Source organism: Macaca fascicularis, chromosome 10 (genome assembly GCF_037993035.2).
Source record: "Macaca fascicularis isolate 582-1 chromosome 10, T2T-MFA8v1.1".
NCBI classification, from domain to species: Eukaryota; Metazoa; Chordata; class Mammalia; order Primates; family Cercopithecidae; genus Macaca; species Macaca fascicularis.
This window is the reverse complement of record NC_088384.1, coordinates 31,711,827-31,736,397: the sequence shown is the minus strand read 5'-3', so window position 1 is coordinate 31,736,397 and position 24,571 is coordinate 31,711,827. Positions and strand designations below refer to the sequence as shown.

Sequence of the window (24,571 nt, the reverse complement as noted above, 5' to 3'; positions counted from 1 at the left end):
AACATGGTGAAACCCTGTCTCTACTAAAAATACAAAAATTAGCTGAGCATAGTGGTGCACACCCATAGTCCCAGCTACTCGGGAGGCTGAGGCGGGAGAATTGCTTTAACCTGGGAGGCAAAGGTTGCAGTGAGCCAAGATTGTGCCTCAGCACTGCAGCCTGGGTGACAGAGCAAGACTCCATCTCAAAAAGTATAAATAAAATAATAATTAGCTGGACATGGTGGAGCACACCTGTCCTCCCTGCTACTGGGAAGGCTGAGGTGGGAGGATCACTTGAGCCTGGGAGATGGAGGTCAATGCTGCAGTGATTGTGATTGTGCCACTGCACTCCAGCCTGGGTAACAGAGTGAGACCCTGTCTCAAAAATAATTAATTATACTTATACTTTTTTTTTCCTGAGATGGAGTCTCGCTCTGTCGCCCAGGCTGGAGTGCAGTGGCGCCATCTTGGCTCACTGCAAACTCCACCTCCCGGGTTCACGCCATTCTCCTGCCTCAGCCTCTGGGTAGCTGGGACTATAGGCACCCGCCACCACGCCTGGCTAATTTTTTTTGTATTTTTGTAGTAGAGACGAGGTTTCACCATGTTAGCCAGGATGGTCTCAATCTCCTGACTTCGTGATCCGCCCACTTCAGCCTCCCAAAGTGCTGGGATTACAGGCATGAGCCACCGCGCCTGGCCAATTTATTATACTGTTAATATACTGTTACTTATTTAAATGCCCCTTTCAGGTGGACATTTAGTGTGTTTCTATGTATTTTGCTGTTACAACATTTTTGTTCCTAAATCAGCTTTTTAAAATTTTTTGGATAGATTTCTCAGGGATGGGATGTTGGGTGAAATATGTGTGGCGATATTGAGAATTTCTGATGCATATTACCGAATTGTTTTCAAAGCAGTGTTGTCACAGTTTACAGTCCTGCCTGCTGTGTGTGATGTGTCACAGCCCATCCCATTGTGCCCTCCTTGCCTCAAGAGATGATGTCTTCATCTCCCCCACCTCTCCGTCCCTGGCCCAGTGCCTGACCCATACTGGGTGCTTATAAGTGTTTGGGGGTAGCAAAGCCCCCGCTTACCACAGACTCAACATCACTGATGGGAGCTCAACGTCCACTGAGGGGTCTGTAAGGATCAGCCCGTCCAGCTGGGCATCATGCACAAGTTAAACCTTTTGGTGTTTTTGAGACGGAGTTTCGCCCTTGTTGCCCAGGCTGGAGTGCAATGGCACAATCTCGGCTCACTGCAACCTCTGCCTCCTGGGTTCAAGCAATTCTCCTGCCTCAGCCTCCCGAGTAGCTGGGATTACAGGTGCCTGCCACCACGCCCAGCTAATTTTTTGTATTTTTAGTAGAGATGGGGTTTCACCATGTTGGCCAGGCTGGTCTTGAACTCCTGACCTCAGGTGATCTGCCCACCTCAGCCTCCCAAAGTGCTGGGATTACAGGCGTGAGCCACCACGCCTGGCCAAGTTTAACCATTTATACCACTGATGAGTCTCTCCCTGCTTCCCACCAGCATCTGGAGCAGAAACAGGGACAACAGCCCCTCACCTGCACCTGAGCAACTCTGCTTTACCTGTTACACACATGGGGATTCTGCCAGAGATTACTGTTTGGAAAATTTGTGCTGCCTGGCCCATGAGAGTTCTTGTGCTCTCCTCCCTGCCTCCCCAGCAGCATCCCTTCCTCCCAGCTCTGGCTCGCATCCCGTTGTTTGCCTTTCCTATGCATTTGTTGCCCTCCACAGTGCCAGGCTTAGGACCTAATGCTCCTGTGGCTGAACAGGCTGCCTTCTCTTCTCTCCTGGCTAAGCTTTCTTCGAATGTTAGCTGTGAGACCCATGACACCTTCTCTGGGAACTCCGCCCCACTGTAACTGTTGCTCACCTGCCTCCAAACTAGACAGGAAGTCCTTCAAGTGCAGGAACAGGGCTTTTTCCTCTCTGGCACAGCACCTGGTGCACACTAGGGACTCAGTACCTGAATGGATGGACAATGCTTATTGGCAAAATTATCACTGCTCAGTGTGCCTTTTCCTACCCAGTCTGAGTCTCTGAGAATGCTCTTGGAGAATGAATCTGTGGTTACTTTTACACCTACAGGGCTTAGGGTTTCCTGAGCAAATAACCTCCTTTCTCCCTCTCTTCTTGGCACATCAGCTCACCCGACGACTGCCGCCCATCAAAGAAGCTAAGCCTCGGTTACAGAAGCTCTTCCGGGACTTCTGGCTATATTCCGTTCTGATGGGATTCGCTGTGGAGGGCTCAGGTAGGGGGATAATCTCTCTCCCGGGGAAGATGGAGTGCAGAATGAAGATAAAGGTGAGGTCAGAGCCCATGTAATTATGAATATGAGCATGTTTAAATGAGTCCACATGCAGCTGCTTCTTCCTGCAAGTATTAGCAAGTGTTACTGTCCCCAGATGTAGTTTAGGGTGCTGAGAATGCCGCACACCTTAGGAAAAGTCTGTCCAAGTTAGGTAATAGACTCATTTGTGTGCCTAGTTTTTGGGATAATTGTCTCAAAGGACCCATGACTATAGAAATGGTCAGTCGACCTCACTGCTGTGCTTTCTGACCAAGGTGATTTCCTCATTTGTGTTCACTTTATTGCAGGACTCTGGCCGGAAGAGTGGTACGAAGGGGTCTGTGAAATAGCCACCAAGTCCCCCCTGCTCACCTTTCCCAGCAAGGAGCCACTGCGGTCCGTCCTCCAGTATAACTCAGCCATGAAGAACGACACGGTCACCCCTGTAAGGATTCACATCTCATTTTTACCATGCTCTCTGGGCCAATTAGGGCAGATCCTTTCATTGCCATTATTAACACATGTTGCCAGCCACTGGGACCTGTTTGTCCTGGGAGGTGCCCCCTGAGCCCTTGGATGTTTCTCTCCCTCCAGGCTGAGCTGAGTGAGCTCCGCAGCACCATCATCAACCTGCTGGACCCCCCTCCCGAAGTGTCCGCACTCATCAACAAGCTGGACTTCGCCATGTCCACCTACCTCCTCTCTGTGTACCGGCTGGAGTACATGAGGTACACGTGCCTTCACCACCATGCACATCCACATTTGAGCAGGGTTTTCATTTTTGTGCCCTCGTAAGCGTGAGACTTTTTTCAACTCCTCCCAAGACATGCAAACTTTCTGAAAAACCAAGCAAAAACACCTTCTACTTTTCTCGTATGCCCCTCATTCATGACCACCAAGTACCACATCTGGTAACACCTCCCACTATCTAAGCTCCGCCTTATCCCCTCTCTAATAGGAAACAGGCTTCTGGGCAGTCGCAGTCAGTGTTGTGAACTCAGCCCACGGGCCGAGCGAGGCCCTTCTGAGGACCCAGCCTCACTGAGTGCGTGTCTAGGGCACTCACTGAGCTGCCCAGGACCACGGTTGAGTACAAACAGCAAATGCAACATGAGGTGGGGCCGGCTCCAAAACAATCCTGCATGTGGCCCGACGCTCAGGACACACCTGTGGCCACAGCAGTCCTTACAGCAGTAGTAACTCTTTGGAGCTACAGCTGTTATCATGTTGACCTCAGAAGTAAACGTGAATTGAGTGCCTGTGCTGTACCAGGTACTGTGCTGCATTACCCACGTTTACCACTCCCGACATGCCTGTGAGGTAGGCGGTGTTATACAGACCCACTGTGCTGAGGCCTCAGGCACCCTGGGATAGCAACTGAGTACATTGTCTACAAAATGATGATTCCTGTCATCAAGAAAAGGTCAAATTACACTCAGCTTAAGTCATGGGAGAGTGCAGATAAGTCGTAGAATAATTCCTTTCACAAATGATTTGAAAAAGAAAGTGTCCTAAAAGAAAGGCTGTTTGGAAAACACTATTTTAGCCTTTCTTTATTGCCACCAACCCTCTGGTAAAATAGTCCTTGAAAGCTCAATACATAAAAGGAAGGCAGAGTGCTTTGGTTGCATCAGAATGCACCCCCACCCTCCTGCTCAGTCTCCTCCGCCCTGCCCTCAGCAGCCCAGGGCTCCACACAGAGCCAAATATGGAAACCCATTCTCCCCAAGTCCCACAGAGCCAAGGGAGTTTTGACTTTGGTCTTTTTTTTTTTTTTTTTTTTGAGACGGAGTCTCCCTGTGTCGCCCAGGCTGGAGTGCAGTGGCCAGATCTCAGCTCACTGCAAGCTCCGCCTCCCGGGTTCCCGCCATTCTCCTGCCTCAGCCTCCCGAGTAGCTGGGACCACAGGCGCCGCCACCTCGCCCGGCTAATTTTTTGTGTTTTTAGTAGAGACGGGGTTTCGCCGTGTTAGCCAGGATGGTCTCGATCTCCTGACCTTGTGATCCGCCCGTCTCGGCCTCCCAAAGTGCTGGGATTACAGGCTTGAGCCACCGCGCCCGGCCGACTTTGGTCTTTTTTCATTATAAGTGTCTTTTATTTTGGCCGGACATGGTGGCTCACACCTGTAACCCCAGCACTTTGGGGAGGCCAAGGCGAGTGGATCACCTGAGGTCAGTTTCAAGATCAGCCTGGCCAACATGGTAAAACCCCGTCTCTACTAAAGATACAAAAATTAGCCAGACGTGGTAGCGGACGCCTGTAATCCCAGCCACTCACTTGCCTCAAGTGAGGCAAGAGAATCACTTGAACCCGGGAGGCAGAGGTTGCAGTGAGCCAGGATCATGCCACTGCGCTCAAGCCTGGGCAACAGAGCGAAACTCCATCTCAAAAGAAAAAAGTGTCCTTTATTTTCAGTTATAAAAGTAATATAAGAACATTGCACATGCAGCCAGGCGCGGTGGCTCACGCCTGTAATCCCAGCACTTTGGGAGGCGGAGGCGGGTGGATCACAAGGTCAGGAGATCAAGACCATCCTGGCTAACACGGTGAAACCCCGTCTCTACTAAAAATACAAAAAATTAGCCAGACGTGGTGGCAGGTGCCTGTAATCCCAGCTACTCGGGAGGCTGAGGCACGAGAATGGCATGAACCCGGGAGGTGACGTAGAGCTTACAGTGAGCCAAGATCGCACCACAGCCCTCCAGCCTGGGCAGCAGACCGAGACTCCATCTCAAAAATAAAGAACATTACACAAAAATGGCTAAGTGCGGCCGGTCGCAGTGACTCACACCTGTTATCTCAGCACTTTGGGAGGCCGAGGCAGGCAGATCATGAGGTCAGGAGTTCGAGACCGGTCTGACCAACATGGTGAAACCCTGTCTCTACTAAAAATATAAAAATTAGCTGGGCGTGGTGGCACATGCCTGTAATCTCAGCTACTCAGGAGGCTGAAGCAGGAGAATTGCTTAACCCAGGAGGCAGAGGTTGCAGTGAGCTGAGATGGCGCCACTGCACTGCAACCTGGGCGACAGAGTGAGACTCTATCTCAAAAAAACAAATGGCTAGGCAGTGGCTCATGCCTATAATCCCAGCACTTTGGGAGGTGGGAGGATCACTTGAGCCTGGAAGTTTTGAACTTGTGCAACAGAGCAAGAACTTGTCTCTACCCCCCTCACCCAAAAAAAAAAAAAAAAAAAAAAAAACAACCTAGCCAGTTGTGGTGGAACATGCCTGTAGTCCCAGCTACTTAGGAGGCTGAGGCAAGAGGGTTGCTTAAGCCTAGGATGTTGAGGTGAGCTATGATCAAACCACTGCACTCCAGCCTAGGCAAAAGACACTGTCTCAGAAAAACAGAACATTTATGCAAAATCTTGCAAAATAAGTAGAGAGAGAAAAAAACCACTGACCTCACCATCATCCCCTATAGCCTGTTAGTATAGCTGCATGTAGTCTTTTTTCTGAACAATATATTTTCAAAGAAAAAACAGCCAAAACAAAACAAGCCAGACCCGAACAGAGCAAAAACATGGCTTTCATCCCAGCATGCATGGCTAGAAGAGGTATCTCCAGACCCTCTCAACCTCATGTGGTTTGAAGGCAAAGCTACCTCTGCCTTTCCCACAAGTATGCGCCTGAGTAATTTTCTCAGGTTCTCAGGACAGGCTCTTAACTGGCAGAGGAAGACTCTAAGAGGCAGCCCATAGCAGCTCCTGTGAGCCCACCTTCCACCTCGGGCTGCCTACCAGGCCCTTGAGGGCACTCTATTAGCATAGAGAGGCAACCTCAAAGCCTTTATTCAGGAACTTGGCCCAGGTTCCCAGCCACTGGGTATTGAGAGAACTTTAAAACCACGAAGTGGAGAATTTGGGAAATCAAGTTAAAGGTGTGTGCACGTGCACACTTGAATGCGTGTGCTGAAAGCCACCTGGCCTGCCCTCCTGAGGCTTAACTCTTGACAGGCTGGCGCAGAGGCCAAGCCGCTGCTGCCTTAGTGGAGCCCCTGGAACTCTGAACAGCCCTTTACAGCACCCATGGGACAAGTGTATGCGCTTTTTCCTTTTTCTCCTTTTCCCCCTGAGGTTAAAGATATTTTTTACCATAAAAGAAAAATGTACAGGGTGCGTAAAACAAAAAAGAAAAGAGGAAACACTGGAATAGTACAGAAGATGCTAAAGATGAAAAAAGACAGGTGTCACCTTAGTAGATGTGAATACCTCGTTTCTACTATCCTACTGTTAATGGCCTCTTAATTTCCCTCTAGAAATTTTCTGTGCATAGGCAAGCATGCGTAGCCTACACATACACATGCACAGACAGGCCTTTAGGAAACCTGTCAGTGGGATCATGCTGGACATGTGTTCCCTGCAGCTTGCTTTTTTCTGTTAATATATGTCTCGGACATTTTTTTGTAACAGCACGTGTAGAGAGCTGCCTCTCGTATGGTGGCTGCATGATGTGTCATCGAATGGGTGTACTTTGGCTTATCTGCCCAGTCTTCTGTTGATGGACATTCAGAGTCTTTCCATTTTGGGTAATGCCATCAGTGCTATTAGGAGAATCCTTATGCATGTAACCCTTAAGATATATCCTAATGGTGGGGCTGCTGGAGTGAAAAATATGGGAATGTGTAATAGATGGTGCACGTCACCCTCCAGAAAGTCCACATCAGTGTACGCCCTTATGAATGGCAGAAGGCAAATGTTCTTCACAGCCTTACCACTTATGGGCGGTGTCAAATCTGTGATAGGGAGGGCCTGGATTTTTCAAAATTTATCTAAAGCTGTTTTCTTCTTAGGGTACTGCGTTCAACAGATCCTGATCGCTTCCAGGTAATGTTCTGCTACTTTGAGGATAAAGCTATTCAGAAAGACAAATCTGGTAAGCTCATTATTGTGGTGCTTTCATGATGAATTGAGCTTTAATAGGATAAAAGGCAGTACTACTTCCTCTTTTCTGTCTACATGTAGAAAATGTTTTATGAAGTTACATACTACATTAGAAAGATCAGTATAAAACATATAACCTTCAAATGTACACCTTAATGGTTCTGCCACTGGTGCAAGGGCCCCAAAAAGAAGGATGGTCATTCTAGCCCACTGTCTATGCTCAGGTGTGCTCCAGCACTCATCTAGAGGGACCAGGGCTTCTCGGATGGTCACTGATGGACCTGCAGCATCTTGCTGTTGCCAGAGAGCAGTCATGGTTTTTTAACGTCAGGAGCAGGGAACACAGTAGCTCGTGCCTGTAGTCCCAAGTTACTCAGGAGGCTGAGTGGGAGGATCGCTTGAGCCCAGGAGTTCAAGGTTAGAGTGAGCTATGATCATGCCACTGCATTCCAGATGCAACTTGTCGTCAGACCCTGAGTGCACAGAGGGCCTCAGCTGTTAACAGCCCTAGCCCAGAAAACCAACTCCTAGGAAGACAGAGAAATGGTGGAAACTGTAGGAAGGCATAAAAATGTTACAATTACCAAAACCCCATGAAGACAAAGCTAAGATAAGAATAAAAAGGAGAGATGGAAACTGGGAAGAGTACAAGGAGACTGGATTGATGGAAGTGTCCTCTAGATTGTTTGGGTAGTGGTCGCATGAGTGTATACAGTTGTTAAGTCATGGAATTGAACACATAAGAGCTGTGGATTTTATTATATGCAAATTATACCTCAAATTTTTAAAATTACAAAAGGCTAATATTAAGTAGTTTTATAAAAATGTATTTAGACAATAAAAAGATATTAAAATAGAGACAACAAAGGAAAAAGTTAAATACTGCATAGAAGCACTTTTTGGCCAGTTTTAGTGTAAGGGCACTAAGAAGTCTGATTTATAAGGTGTTTAAAATCAAAAATTTAAAAGATGCTGAAATATTAGACTTGAGTTTTAATTAAATGCTTAGAATAATTTGATTATTTTTGTAATTATGGTGAAATCATGTTTAAGTGTGCAAGAGAATTGGGGAGAATCCACAAATTTTGATTAACTGTATGAATAAATTCTTTGAGGCATGCTTATTGATAAATTCTTGAGATTGACAAATTTAATATTAATGAAAGTGCAACTAGCAGTGTGTAGTCCTTTCCGCACCGGAAGCCGTTGATAGGTTGGTGAATCTATCAACTTGTTCTTGCCTATGGAGAAATTATTTCTGATAACTACTTGTACCATTTTTTCTTTTGTTGAAAAATCAGGCTGGGCACAGTGGCTCACGGCTGTAATCCCAGCCCTTTGGGAGGCCGAGATGGGTGGATCACCTGAGGTCAGGAGTTCGAGACCAGCCTGGCCAACATGATGAAACCCCATCTCTACTAAAAATAAAAAAATTGGCCGGGCGTGGTGGCTCACACCTGTAATCCCAGCACTTCGGGAGGTGGAGGCGGGTGGATCACAAGGTCAGGAGATCCAGACTGTCCTGGCTAACATGGTGAAACCCCCTCTCTACTAAAAATACAAAAAATTAGCCGGACCTAGTGGCGGGCACCCTGTAGTCCCAGCTACTCAGGAGGCTGAGGTAGGAGAATGGCGTGAACCTGGGAGGCAGAGCTTGCAGTGAGCCAAGAACGTACCACTGCACTCCAGCCTGGGTGACAAAGCGAGACTCTGTCTCAGAAAAAAAAAAAAGAAAGCAGCCTCTCACTACCCTTGAGCATCTGTCCAGGTCACACTGACAACTTTTCAGATTGCTGAGGTCCCGCTTACCTTCATAAAAAATATCTATGAAAGGCCTCTTTATGTCTCAGGCTCCATGCTGGGCATGAGGTGCAAAGCTGATAGCACCTGCCTTGTCTCTCTGCCTGGAGGCAGAGGGCAGACCTGGCATGTAGTCATGCAAATTAAAAACACTGGATAGAGAAAACAGCATGATGGAGTGTGAATTGGCATTTTATTACAGTTCTTCATCTGCACTGTGATGATCACTGTGTTCTGTTGCTTTTTCTTTTCTTTCTTTTTTTTGAGACAGTGTCTTGCCCCGTCTCCCAGCCTAGAGTGCAGTGGCACAATCTCAGCTCACTGCAACCTCCACCTCCCAGGCTCAAGTGATTCTTGTGCCCTAGCCTCCCAAGTAGCTGGAATTACAGGTGTGCACCACCACACCCAGCTAATTTTTGTGTTTTTACTAGAGACGGGGTTTCACCATGTTGCCAGGCTGGTCTCGAACTGCTGGCCTCAAGTGATCCACCCACCTCAGCCTCCCAAAGTGCTGGGATTACAGGCGTGAGCCACTGTGCCTGGCCCATTCTGTTGCCTTTTACAGCCTACTTGGCACCCCTGTAACAGTGAGCATATCCGGTGCTCAGATCTTGGTTTCTAATTAGTATTCTCCAATAAAAGGAACCAGGGCTCCATGGAGAAATGGTTGATTCTAGGGAGCCTGTACAGGATGAGCCTGGGGCACCCTGTTGCACCAGAAAGTAAGGATACACCAATAAAGAAGAAAAGAGAAGACATGGGGCCTGTCCAAATGACACAGGAGCCAGCCTGAAAGAACTCCCAGTGGCCAAAGCTGGAATGATTTGAACAGAATAAATAGTATTGGATTATAACCCAACAAATAAAAATCCACGGTTCTGTAATGATTAGACTATCGAATAAATTAAAAATGGGGAAAAAGGCTGAACCTTCTTTACAGAATTCCAACTACTATTAATAAAAATAGAAGGGGCTGGGCACAGTGGCTCATGCCTGTAATCCTAGCATTTTGGGAAGCCAAGGCAGGAGGAGCGCTTGAGCCCAGGAGTTCAAGACCAGCCTAGGCAACAAAGTGATACCCTGTCCCTAAAAAATAAATTTTTGTTTTGTTTTGTTTTGAGATGGAGTCTCACTCTGTCACCCAGGCTAGAGTGCAGTGGCACAATCTCGGCTCACTGCAACCTCTGCCTCTCAGGGTCAGGCCCTTCTCCTGCCTCAGCCTCCCAAGTAGCTGGGATTACAGTGGTGCGCTACCATGCATGGCTAATTTTTGTATTTTTAGTAGAGACGGGGTTTCACCATGTTGACCAGGCTGGTCTCGAACTCCTGACCTCGTGATTCACCCACCTTGGCCTCTCAAAGTGCTGGGATTACGGGCGTAAGCCACCGTGCTTGGCCAACACTTTTTAAAAAGTAGAAAGAACAAGGAAAATAGAAAATTCTTGTGACAACCATAGTAACTACTGCAGGCAGAATTCATTCATGGATGCCAAAGTAAATGGGCAAAATCTTAAAGAGAAACATGATGTCTGCATAACTTCAAAGTATCTTCCCCAAAATATCAATCACTATGGTGGCTGTAATTCTCATCCACAAATTTCTTTCAGGTGATAGCCCTTAATTCCTTGGCTCTGAGTGTGGGCTGTCCTTAGTGACTTTCTTCTAAACAATGGAGAAAGGGGGGCCGGGCGCGGTGGCTCAAGCCTGTAATCCCAGCACTTTGGGAGGCCGAGACGGGTGGATCACAAGGTCAGGAGATCGAGACCATCCTGGCTAACACAGTGAAACCCCGTCTCTACTAAAAAATACAAAAAACTAGCCAGGCGAGCTGGCGGGCGCCTGTGGTCCCAGCTACTCGGGAGGCTGAGGCAGGAGAATGGCGTGAACCCGGGAGGCGGAGCTTGCAGTGAGCTGAGATCAGGCCACTGCACTCCAGCCTGGGCGACAGAGCGAGACTCCGTCTCAAAAAAAAAAAAAAAAGAAATACAAAAAACTAGCCGGGCGAGGTGGCGGGCGCCTGTAGTCCCAGCTACTCGGGAGGCTGAGGCCGGAGAATGGCGTAAACCCGGGAGGTGGAGCTTGCAGTGAGCTGAGATCGCGCCACTGCACTCCAGCCTGGGCGACAGAGCGAGACTCCGTCTCAAAAAAAAAAAAAAAAAAAAGAATGGAGAAAGGGGACCGGACATGGTGGCTCACACCTGTAATCTTAGCACCTTGGGAGGCTGAGGCAGAAGGATTGCTTGACCCAGGAGTTCGAGACCAGCCTGGGCTACATAGTGAGACCCCCCAGTCTCTACAAAAATTTAAAAATTAGCTGGGCATGGTGTTGTAGATCTATAATCCCAGCCGCCAGGGAGGCTGAGGTGGGAGGATCCCTTGAGCCTGGGAGTTCAAGGTTGTAGCTGAGCTATGATCTCACCATTGCACTCCAGCCTGAGCAACAAAATGAGACCCTGTCTCAAAAAAAATAGAAAAAGGGAAAAATGGTAACTCAAACCAAGTGGTCAAGGTTAGCTTCACCAGTAATAAGAGATACTGTTACCACATACCCCTTACGTGATGCAGAAAGAGCACATCCGGGCCAGGTGCGGTGGCTCACGCCTGTAATCCCAGCACTTTGAAAGGCCAAGGTGGGCGGATCACGAGGTCAGGAGATCGAGACCATCTTGGCCAACATGGTGAAACTCTGTCTCTACTAAAAATACAAAAAATTAGCCAGGCATGGTGACAGGCGCCTGTAGTCCCAGCTACTCGGGAGACTAAGGCAGGAGAATGGTGTGAACCCAGGAGGTGGAGCTTGCAGTGAGCCAAAATCGTGCCACCGCACTCCAGCCTGGGCAACACAGTGAGACTCGATCTCAAAACAAAAGAGCACATCCACTCTATGGAGTTCTCCCCCAAATCCTGTAACCCTGGTCTAATCGCGGGCAAGCATCAGACAAACCTAAATTAGGGAACATTCAACAAAATAACTGTTCTTCAAAAGTGTCAAAGTGACAAAAGACATTGACAGACTGAGGAGTCACCACATATTGGAGGGGAATAGGAGACACAGAGATTAAATGCGATCTGGTGTCCTGGGTTGGATGCTGAAACAGAAGAGGGGCACGTGTGGGAGGCATGGAAAATCCAGACGAAGTCTGAAGTTTAGGTAATAGGATTATATCAATATCTGACTCAGTTTTGACACATCAGCCTGGTTACTGCAGATGTTAAAATCCAGGGGAGCTGGGTGAAGGGTATATGGGAGCTCTGTGCTGTCTTCGCCACTCTGTAAGTCTGAAATCATTTCAAAAAAAAATGATTGAAAGTTGCTAGTATTCTCTCTCTGTTGCTGCACCTTATCTGTGGAAACCTTCTTGTTTCAGGGATGATGCAGTGTGTGATTGCAGTCGCAGACAAAGTATTCGATGCCTTCCTGAACATGATGGCAGATAAAGTAAGCCTCTCCTGCATGAATGCGTCTGTCTGCTGGAGGCACCTGGGGCACTGCTGTACCTGTTTCTTTTGCATCTCTAGGCCAAGACCAAGGAGAACGAGGAGGAGCTGGAGCGGCACGCTCAGTTCCTGTTGGTGAACTTTAACCACATTCACAAGAGGATAAGGAGGGTGGCAGACAAGTATCTGTCTGGTCTGGTGGATAAGTAAGCTCATTTTCCTGCTAATGTTTTGTGTGTATGTTTATATACTTCTGTGATTTCAAATGCCGGGAAATATCATCCTTGTATTATTAACCTAGGAAAAATTGGAGTCAGAATGAAAACTCTTAAGGCGATGCAGCCTCCCTCCAATGTCAGTGAGTTTGCTGCAGTGTCTGAATTTTGGTCCAGAAACTTCTGTTCATTCTGAGCTGTTAATGTTACTTACAGCACGTTTGCTGGGTGCGACATCACTGTGTCTCTCAATCCCACCCACCCTGACTCCTCAGTCTGTCAATGTCTTTTGTGACTTTGACACTTTTGAAGAACAGTTATTTTGTTGAATGTACCCTGGCAAGACCTGGTGCACCATCTTCTAGCCCAGGGCCCAGCCTGAGGTCCCCTGGTAGAATCAGTATCTTTGGGCTTCTCAGGAACAAAAGCCCACACAGCCCCTTCTCTGCTATACACTCTTTGTGCTGGGAGCCAAAACAGACCCTCTTGGGACATGTCCCCACACTGATGAGAACTCTCAGAGGTGGGCTGGGCCAGCTTCTCCAAGGTGAGAAGGCCAGAGGCAGCAAAACACCCACACGGAGGCTGCCTACGGCTCCCCAGAGGTATCCAGCGGTTCTGGAGCCTGTTGCAGATGCTGTGTGCCTGGTCCAGGCAGCGGCACCATCAAGGGTAGTCAGGAGCCAGCCAAGGATCATGAAAATGAGTCCAGCACACACGTGGTGTGTGTCTGAGCTGGGCCTCCTGAGCAGTGGGCCACTGGTGGGTCACAGCTGTGCAGAGACACCTCTCCTTCAGCCCTGGGGCCATCAGAGCCCATGGCCTGTCTTACTCCAGGGTGTCAGGTAGATACTGCTGTTTTCTCCATTATGTGAGAAATAATGGAGAACCCTGGTCAGAAACTAAGAGGATTGCTTTGGGAAGTGAGGGGTGTCCTGGCCAGTGCATAACCAAGGCAATTGGTGTCAGGTTTATAGCAGGTCACTTGGGACATGTCTGGCCTTAAGAAGTGGGTCTGGCAGGGGCCTGGGGAGCCTTTCTGACCAGGCACTGCTCACCTTGCTGCAGTGAGCCTGAGGAGGCAAGGCATCCTGCTGCAAAGGCCTCCCGACCTCCCCCTTCAGCTGGCCTGCAGCAGGTATGGGCTCTGACTGGCAGCTGAGGGGGTTCCTAGAAGCAGACCTTCCTTGGAGGTTTGGCTCTTGGTCCTGAGAGCCGGCTCTTTGTGCAGGTTTCCCCACTTGCTCTGGAGCGGGACTGTGCTGAAGACCATGCTGGACATCCTGCAGACCCTGTCACTGTCCCTGAGCGCTGTGAGTGTCCCCAGGAGACCTAGGGCCCAAACACTACCAGCACTACCACCACCCCGCCAGCCCTGTCCACCCTGTGTTGTGGCTTGCTTCTCTGACAATAAGCCTGAACCTAATTAATGCTACAGGTGTCGAGTTGGGGGTGAGGGGGCCCAAATTCACCTGGTGTTTTGCAGTAAGTTGCATCAAGTATGGAGGCCTGTCACAGACAGACAGTTGGTGGGAAGGGGTGGCCCATGTGCTTGCTAGTGGCAACTTGGGGAAGGCAGTTTGCAAGACGGAGTCTCGCTGTACTTGCAGGATATTCACAAGGACCAGCCTTACTATGACATCCCCGACGCCCCCTATCGGATCACGGTTCCTGACACATACGAAGCCCGTGAGGTAGGCCTGACACGATCCCCTGCATTAAGGGCCATCTTTACCACAGTTCCCTGAATATGTCCACAAGGTGGTCATCCTGCATGAGCTCACCCAGTCCCCAGCAATTTGAGGTGTGGGTGGTACTGGCCACATCCCCCAGTGAGGAGACCAAGCCAGTGAGGAGACCAGGCCCCATGGTGTGCAAGGGGAGCTGGCTGCCCCCAGGTTGCTCTGTCTTCCAAGTCCAGCTCTCCCACCTCAGCCATGTTGACTCAGCTGTGTCCTCAGTTTAGCTGCCAAAGAGGTCTTCAGCTACCAGCCAGTTTATAGCCTCAAGTCTGCATCGCACAAGCATGATTTTCAGGTGGACTTCACTTCTCTGAGGTGCACTGACATTTTATTATTGTGGTAATAGGGGAACATGCCTTTGACTTGTGCTATCCCATGGGGAAACTGGCAGAATAAATCACTCCAAAAGAGGAGGATATACTGGGTCTCTCCTCTCCCCAACTCGGTCTCAGAGCCCTCACTGTGGCAAGACTGAAACTCAGCTCACAGCTCCTTCAGCCTGGGCTGAGTCATATCCTACCTCTGGACCTCCCTTCCAGACCAGCTGTCAATGGCGAGTTTCCCACAGAGTGGTGTGGCACCGAAGAGAATTTTGCCACCCAGAGCCTGCCCTTCCGTCCAGTCCCAGACCCAGGACACAAGTTGCACAGTGGCTCTGTGACATGTTACTCATGTAGATTCTGCCACAAACCTTGTGCCGGAATTACAGACCACAGTGTGTGTGGGCTTCCTGGCCCCAGGCGCCCTGAGGTTCAAACTTAGTGACTGTGCTAGTCTCTTGGGTTGCTGTAGCAAAAGACAATGGACTGGGCAGCTTTAAAGGACAGACATTTATTGTCTTACAGTTCTGAGGGCCGAAGTGTAAAATCAAAATGTCCGCAGAACTGGTTTCTGCGGAGACCTCTCCTTAGCTTGTGAATGGCAGCCTTCTCCCTGTGTCCTTACGTGTTCTTCCCTCTGTGCACACCCTCCTCGCTGCTCCAGTATTTCTGTGGGTCCAGATTTCCCCTCCACACATGTAAGGAAGGATACTGTCCAGATTGGATCAGGACCTACCCTGTTGGCCTTTTAATTGAATCACCTCTTTAAAGCCCTGTCTCCAAATGAGTTCTGCTCTGAGGTGCTGGTACCAGTTAAGGCGCAGCATAGGGATTTGGGGAGACAGTTCAGCCCATGACAGTCACTACAGCAGCTCAGATGAAACGACTTTGGGTTGTTGAGAAGCAACTTCACCCTCTTCCAGAGCATTGTGAAGGACTTCGCTGCACGCTGTGGGATGATCCTGCAGGAGGCCATGAAGTGGGCACCTACCGTCACCAAGTCCCACCTGCAGGTACTTTCTTGAAACCATCAAACTGCAGTCTCCATAAGCTCCTTCAAGCTCCCCAAAAAGCTTTACAGAGACATGTATAACTCAAAATCCAAATAGCACTAGTGTGAATGGAGACCGAAAACATCAGTCTAGGGCCTGAGAATAATAGATGCCTCAGAGGCTGCTCTGTGTTAGGAGCGCCTGTGGGATGAGTGCTGGCCAGGGCACAAGGAGGGCATCTGACAGCTCATACCAGGTGAGGTGGCAGGACTGTGGCAGGACTTGGGAGCTGCTCACAAGAGAGCACGGGCTGGTGTGGTGGATGTGGGAGGCTGCCAGATGGCAGCATCTCTAAGGGCCAAGTGCATTGTTGGCACCTATGCCCAAAGGTGGGGGCCTGACCAAGGCTGGTGGAGCAGAGGCAGAGTTGGGGACTTGTGTCCCAGTAAAGCTCCACATAAGCTGCACATGGAGGTGCATGGGAGTCTCAGACAAAAACACTGGCTTGGAAACTCAGATGACCACGAGGTAAACCATGTAATGCCACAGGGTGTGAGAGGAAATAATTGCCTTAAAAGGAATCAAAGATGAGAAAAATACCTCTAGAAGGAATCTGTGTTAACAGAGAGTGGTTGTGCTGAGAGGAGCTGCTCGTGAGGTTGACCTTGGCAGCACTTTAAAGATGAAACAAGTTCAAAAGTGTTTCTGGTTGTGGAATCCAGGAAGGATAGAGCAGCCAGCTCCAAGAGCCCTGGGAGCTGTGTGGAAGCGCAGTGGCAAGAAATGATTTCCCCTTGTTCATTTACAGCAAAAGGGCCTCAGGTCGCAAGGCTATCTGTCGTCTGAAAAGGGGAGGTCCCCTCTGATGCCTAGAAAGTTTAAGTGGACAAAAAAAGCAGCTGATAGAGCTTTTTACTGTCTCAGGCATGTCTGGCCTAAGAAGGAAATGGAAAATGAAAAGGCTTGAAGCGGTCTTGATTTTTCCACCAGGTGTCCCCTTGGCGTGCCCCTGGCCTGCCCTTTCACATCCCCTGCAGTGCGCTTACTCCCCACCCTCCATGCCCAGCCTCAGCCTTCCCCAAATCTGCCCTCTCCTCCACCCACCAGAGTAGTCTGCTTTTACTAGGATAGCTGGTCAGTGTGCTTCCCTCTTAAACTTGATCATTAGTCATTCTTCATCACCATGGTGTCCAAGGATGGGTTTCTGAGGCTCCAGGAGTCCCCCAAAACCATTGACACAATTCTGCATGTACATGCTCCTGTACATTCTTCTTAAGGGAATTAATTGGTTCACGCCTGTAAACACCTTTGCATGGTCCTGGAGGCCTTTCCCGCCTGGCCTGCATCTGGCCCAGGCTTGCCCCCACCCTTGAGACCCTTGTCTTTGGTACTCCTGCAGTAGTGAGCCCCCTGTGGTCCCCAGAGCAGGAGGCCTCCCTCACACCTCTGGGCTCTGCCAGGTATCCCATTGCCCAGCACCCTTCTCCCACTGGGTGGCCAGGTGGACACAGGTGTTGTTCTTCGTTCCTGCTGTCCAGCTCACCCAGGCCGGGCTGCCAGGATACTGCAGTAGGAGAACCGAGGCTCCACACCACGCTACCTGTCTGTTGACCACAAGGCCAAGGCTTTGTGCCTTATTTGCCTTATTTACCACAGCAGATGCTCAGCAAGGATATGCTGAAAGAATAAGTGGTCCTCCCCCGTTGATGGTGCAACACCGCAGTGACTGCATGACTGCCGCTTGGGGAATTGGCCTCGTCCTCAGTCAGATGAGCAGTAGCTGATCAGAGAGGGGCTTTGACTTACTGACAGTCCCACAGCTAGCTAGGGAGGGGCAGACACAGGACAGAAACCCAGTGTTTGGTCCATTAGCCCACACCTTAATTTATAAAGTTTTATTTTCCCCTTTAAATGAAATAGCAAGGCCAGGCACAGTGGCTCATGCTGGTAATCCTGACATTTTGGGATGCTGAGGCGGGAGAATCGCTTGAGCCCAGGAATTCAAGACCAACCTGAGCAATATAGTGAGACACCATCTCTACAAAAAATTACAAAATTAGCCAAGCTTGTTGGTGTGTCCCAGCTACTTGGGAAGCTGAGGTGGGAGGATAGCTTGAGCCTAAGAGGTCGAGGCTGCCATGAGCCATGATCATGCCACCACACTCCAGCCTGGGTGACAGAGCGAGAAGACCCTGCCTCTAAAAAATAACTGAAACCCCGTGTGTTTTTCCTATTTCAGGAATATCTGAACAAACATCAGAACTGGGTGTCAGGACTGTCCCAGCACACGGGACTGGCCATGGCCACTGAGAGCATCCTTCACTTTGCTGGCTACAACAAGCAGAACACAACTCTCGGGGTACGTGCGAGCCTTCTGGAGAGCAGTGACCCTTAGACCATAGGAGCCACAGTGCAGGGGAAGGCCTAGAGCTGTCGCTTTTCATGACATGCACCGAGTACATGCAGGGTGCTGTGGATGTCTGTTGACAATGGTAGTTGTGCAAGCCTCACCCTAGCCCAAAGAAGAGATGGCCATTGAAATGAGTGTTTCCTTATTGTGCTTTTTTTTTTTTAATATATGGATTTATGGGGATCAGCGCTTGATATGACAATGATTAGTTTTTTATTTGAATGTCCCCATGTGAGAGGATGGAAACAGAGCTCTGCTGGACACAGGCAGTGCGATGCCACAGTTACGCTTATCTGGAGCATGTACTGGACTCCTGAACAGTTCTCTTTTCTGCAGGTGCTGAGCTGCACATGAATGCCTTCAGCTTCTTGTTCTGCTAGAGATTAATCTAGAGGACAGAGGGTTCACACAGCAATACTTTCTGAGTTAAATTAGAGCTTAGAGTTAAATAGGATTAAAGCAGGCAGTTCCACCTGGCCATGTGACTGGGGCTGGTCACAGAGATTCTGTTGGTTAATCTGAATCTAGAGCCTGGCCATGTGTTCTTCCCAACTCTCTCCGAATGGAGTGTGGGATGGGATATGTGGAGGTGCAGAGGCTGAGCACCCAGGAGGAAGGGTGACAGGCCTCCCCTGGGATACCAGCAGGAGAGAGGGGCCTGAGTGCCCTCTGGCCTTTCTGGGGCCTGAAGCTATGCCGGAGAAGGCTGGTGTCTTCTCGCCTCATTTTGCTATCAGGACACTTCCCTCGAGGTCACTGCACTATCTCTAAAGACACCAGCGTAGCAAACATGGTCGAGCTGGGTCCAGCCTGCACCTGCAGGGTCACCCGCCCCAGGCCTCCTACTCTGATGGGGCACCAGGTATCAGTGCGCTGACCTGGGTGTCTCTGCCACTGGGTGGCCACAGAGACCAGAGGTGGAACTCATTGACTGTAAGTGTTTATGACAGTCATAAGCCTCTTCCTTTTTGGGGGTGGTAGGAGCAAAACTTTATTACATAAAATAGAATGTGTTCCCATTTGTAAGCCTCTTCTAGACTCTAACCAGCTGATTTGTGAAAAATCTGTTTTGCCTAAAGGATTTTGTTCTTTTTCCCCAGAAAATTCGATGTGTTAGATTTTCTCTAACTTATTTTTTTAAATATTTAAACGTTAATTCTGGGGCCGGGCACGGTTGGCTCACGCCTGTAATCCCAAGGCAGGCGGATCACGAGGTCAGGAGATTGAGACCAGCCTGGCCAACACGGTGAAACCCCATCTCTACTAAAAATATAAAAAATTATCTGGGCGTGGTGGCGGGCATCTGTAGTCCCAGCTGGGCAGGAGAATGGTGTGAATTTATTTTATTTTATTTTATTTTTGTTTTCCAAGACAGAGTGTCTCGCTCTGTCGCCCAGGCTGGAGTGCAGGTGGCACCATCTCGGCTCACTGCAACCTCCACCTCCCTGGTTCAAGCGATTCTCCTGCCTTAGCCTCCCGAGTAGCTGGGACTACAGGTGTGCGCCACCATGTCCAGCTAATTTTTGTGTTTTTAGTAGAGATGGGGTCTCACCATGTTGGCCAGGCTGGTCTTGAACTTCTGACCTCAAGTGATCCGTCTGCCTCGGCCTCCCAAAGTGCTGGGATTACAGGCGTGAACCACTGTGCCTGGGCCCCTACTGGCTATTTTGAAATGTACAATGAATGTTAACTGGAATCACCCTACTGTTCTGTCAGGTTTTCCCTTTCTGTTGCTAAACAGGAAAGGGTTGTGCTCGAAATCCTAAGGTACCCTGCCCCTGGAAAGCACAGGGAGAGGGCAGCTTCCACCACCCCTGACTGACATCGCCCCTCACACAGCATTCGGAGGGGAAGAGTGATCTCTGGAGGGCAGTTTCAGAAGTATGATTTCAGGCTGGTAGGACCAAAGAACCGAGTCAACACTCCTCTGCAGGGCAGGGCACTCCTGCAGCAGCTCTTGGCAATCACCTGCTGTTCTCTTGCCTGGTTCATTGGGCAGTGAGGAGCGACGGTGGAAGGGAGGGAGCTGGCCTGCACTGCCCACCAGGTGCTGTTTGCCATGCCAGGATGTTGTGTGTGTCATTATGTTGAACCTGTAACAACATTGTGAGAGGGCCACTCTTATGCCCACTTTACAGATGAGCACATTGAGGCTCAGAGACGTTGACTTCCCAGGGTCTCACAGCTGATCAGTATCAGAGCCAAGCTCTAACTCAGTCCTGCTTGGTGCCAAAGACCATATTGTTTCCAGAAAATGTAAAGCAGTTTTACATGATCTTTTTTTTTTTTTTTAAATAAACCAGTTTAATAATTTCATGAGAAAAATCACGTATTTTTGTTCTTGTTTGCATTTTGATGTTCCCCAACACCTGTGTTTTCTTCTCCTGGTCCTCTTTCTCCACACCACGTCCCCTCAAAAAAAATCCCTCTAAACTCAAAACAGTTGAGAAGCTCACTTTCCCCATTAGTACTAATGCTAAAGGGAAATGCAAAAGGAGGTCCTTTTCAATGCACACTGTACTCTGCAGTGACCGTGGATGAACAGGAACTAAAAGGTGTGGGTTAGGAAGCCGGGTCACTGAGGCCCTGGGACTGGGAGGCTGAGGCTGAAGCAGAGAGAGTGGCTGGAGGGGTGGAGGGGGTGGGTGGTAGTTTTCAAATATTTTTCTCCCATTCTGTGGGTTGCCTTTGTATTCAAGGTGTACCCTGTTCTGTCTCTTCCCATTAGACTGAGGAGCAGCCAGCAGATGTTTAAGAGCCTGCTGGCCTTGGCTCTCCCCTTCAGCCCCTTTACAGTCTGTAAGTGACATTTGTAAGCTGCCCACACAACTCTCAAGGAGATGGCTGTGAATGCTTTCATGGCGTTTCCATCACAGGTGACAATTACTCTCACAATCTAGCAATTCTTTCTCTTGCAAAGGCCTACCAGTAGCAGAAACTGCCTTTCAGAGACATTTCTTCTGTAAAATTTTTTTTAAATTTCTTATGGAACATATCAAACTGCTGGGTATTCTGAAATATTTTGCTTTATTAACTTGCCAGCAGTGAAGATTTTTATTAATAGTAACCCCCAGATCCGAATGTGACTTCTTAATTGGGTTTAGGCTTAGCCATGGTAAACATGAGAAAAGGATAATGTTACCATAGTCTAAAATAATTGTTATTTGTCTGTAGGCAACTCAGCTAACCGAGCGCCCGGCCTGTGTGAAGAAAGACTACTCCAACTTCATGGCGTCCCTGAATTTGCGCAACCGCTACGCAGGCGAGGTACTTCTCTTCTCTTGTCCTTGCGTCCTAGGTCCTTTAAAGTGTCCTCTTGTTTTGATGCCTGTTGACTGCTTCCTAGTGGAAAATGAACAGAGGGTCGGGGTGATGTGGAATTCACACATTTTAGGAGGATTTAAAGGGCACATTTTACATTTTAGGAGGATCCTTTGCAGGGTCCAGCGCCGCAGGGTCGGTGGGTTTTTCTCCCCGTGTGTGGAGACAAGAAATTGTAGAAATAAAGACACAAGACAAAGAAATAAAAGAAAAGGCAGCTGGGCCCAGGGGACCACTACCACCAAGACGCGGAGACCGGTAGTGGCCCGAATGCCAGGCCCCGCTGTTATTTATTGGATACAAGACAAAGGGGCACGGTAAGGAGTGTGAGCCATCTCCAGTGATAGGTAAGGTCATGTGGGTCACACGTCCATTGGACAGGGGGCCCTTCCCTGCCTGGCAACCAAGGCAGAGAGAGAGAGGGAGAAAGAGAGAGACACCTAACGCCATTATTTCTGCATATCTGAGACTTTTAGTACTTTTATTAATTTTGCTACTGCTATCTAGAAGGCAGAGCCAGGTGTACGGGATGGAACATGAAGGCAGACTAGGAGCGTGACTGCTGAAGCACAGCATCACAGGGAGACGGTTAGACCTCCAGATAACTGTGGGTGGGCCTGACTGATGTCAGGCCCTCCACAAGAGGTGGAGAAGTAGAGTCTTCTCTAAACTCCCCCAGGGAAAGGGGGACTGCCTTTCTCCGTCTGCTAAGTAGTGGGTGTTTTTCTAGGCACTGATGCTACCGCTAGACCACGGTCCGCTTGGCAACAGGCATCTACCCAGGCGCTGACGTTACCACTAGACCAAGGAGCCCTCTGGTGGCCCTGTCCAGGCATAACAACTCTTGTCTTCTGGTCACTTCTCACTGCGTCCTTTCAGCTTCTATCACTTTATGGCCTGGTTTCTCCTAGGTTACAGTTGTAGAGCGAGGATTATTATAATATTGGAATAAAGAGTAATTGCTACAAAGTAATGATTAATGATATTCATATATAATCATATCTATGGTCTATATCTAGTATAACTATTCTTATCTTACATATTTTATTATACTGGAACAGCTTGTGCCCTCGGTCTCTTGCCTCGGCACCTGGGTGGCTTGCCGCCTACAATCCTTGGCACATTCCAGAGTGTTTATGACAGTTACTTATTTTTTCCACAAGAGGGTAACTCTGTGCACACTCTGGCTACACTGAATGAAGCTTTTTAATTTTTCTGGCTTTTTTTAAAAGCAGTAACAAACATTTATGTGCCATAGGCTCTTGGGTACTTGGTGAGATGTATGTATTATTATTCCGGTTTTATAAATAAATGGAGGTTCCCAAGATTAAGTAACTTACCAGAGTCACACAAGTGGAGTGTGGTCTGGAACCACATCTTCCAACTCCACATCATGGGCTTTCACCCACCACGCCACAGTTTATTCCAGCCTGACCAGTGGCATCACATCTCTGGTCCTCCATTTCCTGCTCCATAAACTCAGAAGCTAGTCTACACCATTTCTTGTTTGTTTGTTTGTTTTTGTTTTTGTTTTTGAGACGGAGTCTTGCACTGTCGCCCAGGCTGGAGTGCAGTGGTGTGATCTCGGCTCACTGCAAGCTCCGCCTCCCGAGTTCATGCCATTCTCCTGCCTCAGCCTCCCAAGTAGCTTGGACTACAGGCACCCACCACCACTCCTGTCTAATTTTTTGTATTTTTAGTGGAGATGGGGTTTCACTGTGTTAGCCAGGCTAGTCTCAATCTCCTGACCTCGTGAGCCACCCGCCTCAGCCTCCCAAACTGCTGGGATTGCAGGTGTGAGCCACAGCACCTGGCCTAGTCTATACCATTTCTAAGCTCCCTGGCGACTCTGAAAGTCCATCAGTTGCCTGGTCTGAGTGGGGGTTCACTCCCTCTGAGCACTCTGTCACTTGTATGTTCTTTTCTCTGGAAAAAAAGTTATATTTGACTTTAAAAATAGGTAGGTTGGCCAAGCACAGTGCCTCACGCCAGTAATCCTAGCACTTTGGGAAGCCAAGACAGGAGGATCACCTGCGCCCAGGAGTTCGAGGATGCGGTGAACTATGATCGTACCACTATACTCCAGCCTGGGCAACAGAGCAAGACTCTGTCTCAAAGAAAAAATTATTAATAATAGTAAGGAGGGCTGGGCATGGCTGCTCACGCCTGTAGTCCCAGCAATTTGGGAGGCCAAGGCGGGTGGATTACTTGAGGTCAGGAGTTCGAGACCAGCCTGGCCAACATGGTAAAACCCTGTCTCTACTAAAATACAGAAATTAGACGGGCATGGTGGTGCATGCCTGTAATCCAGCTGCTTGGGAGGCTGAGGTGGGAGGATCACTTGAACCCAGGAGGCGGAGGTTGCAGTGAGTCAAGACCATGCCACTGCACTCTAGTCTGGGCATCAGAGCGAGGCTCCCTCTCTCAAAAAATAATAATATTAATAAGGAGGCTGATCTTGTTGTTTGAGTCATTAATGAGTCTGAGGAAATGTATTTATCCAGTTCACATTCATGCAGTCTCACCGTGGGTCAGACCCCGGGCTCACTGCTGGGTACAAAGATGAGGGATGAGGTTCCCACCCCCGGGGAACATCTGCAGTGGTGGCACCGCCAACTTGCATTTCTAGAGGAGCTATTCTTTTAGAAGAAAGCTGTGATCAGTAGTAGCATCATTGAAATGAGCCTGTCTCTCTGCATGCATGAGCTCCACTTTGGGGCAGTGAGGCACCCACTGTTACCACCACAAGTGTGATCTGGTAGCTTCCAGGACCTCACCCACATTGCCTGGCTTCTATGCATAGTTGTTGATGAGAATGTTTTTGCAGGTGTATGGAATGATTCGGTTCTCAGGCACCACAGGCCAGATGTCTGACCTGAACAAAATGATGGTCCAGGATCTACATTCAGCGTTAGACCGCAGTCATCCTCAGCACTACACGCAGGCCATGTTCAAGCTGACTGCAATGCTCATTAGCAGCAAAGGTAACTCACGGAAGCTCCGTGGAATTCTGGGCTCATTTCTAAATGAATGCTGGACTTCATGACCCATAGTCAGCTGGAGTCCTGGCAGGAGAAGGAGCAGGAGCTCCCTCAGTAGAGGAGTTATCTCTCATGAGTGGAAAGTCAATAAAAGGCCA

The 24,571-nt window shown here is 49.0% G+C and overlaps 1 protein-coding gene across 5 annotated transcripts in view; it reads left to right on the top strand.

The window, feature by feature from the left end:
* The window catches only part of PI4KA (phosphatidylinositol 4-kinase alpha), a 147,587-nt gene that overhangs the window by 87,557 nt on the left and 35,459 nt on the right, over positions 1-24,571 (top strand). For all 5 annotated transcript variants that reach the window (XR_012418971.1, XM_015457398.3, XM_015457397.3 and 2 more), the window contains exons 20-31: positions 2,161-2,269; positions 2,617-2,753; positions 2,903-3,036; positions 7,104-7,186; positions 12,363-12,433; positions 12,514-12,638; positions 13,879-13,960; positions 14,258-14,341; positions 15,633-15,722; positions 17,941-18,060; positions 21,286-21,378; positions 24,260-24,416. Coding sequence is in view for 4 of the 5 variants with exons in the window: in XM_015457398.3 (XP_015312884.3) it covers positions 2,161-2,269; positions 2,617-2,753; positions 2,903-3,036; positions 7,104-7,186; positions 12,363-12,433; positions 12,514-12,638; positions 13,879-13,960; positions 14,258-14,341; positions 15,633-15,722; positions 17,941-18,060; positions 21,286-21,378; positions 24,260-24,416 (1,285 nt within the window). In the remaining variant the exon portion in view is untranslated. The remainder of the gene's footprint in view (positions 1-2,160; positions 2,270-2,616; positions 2,754-2,902; positions 3,037-7,103; positions 7,187-12,362; positions 12,434-12,513; positions 12,639-13,878; positions 13,961-14,257; positions 14,342-15,632; positions 15,723-17,940; positions 18,061-21,285; positions 21,379-24,259; positions 24,417-24,571) is intronic.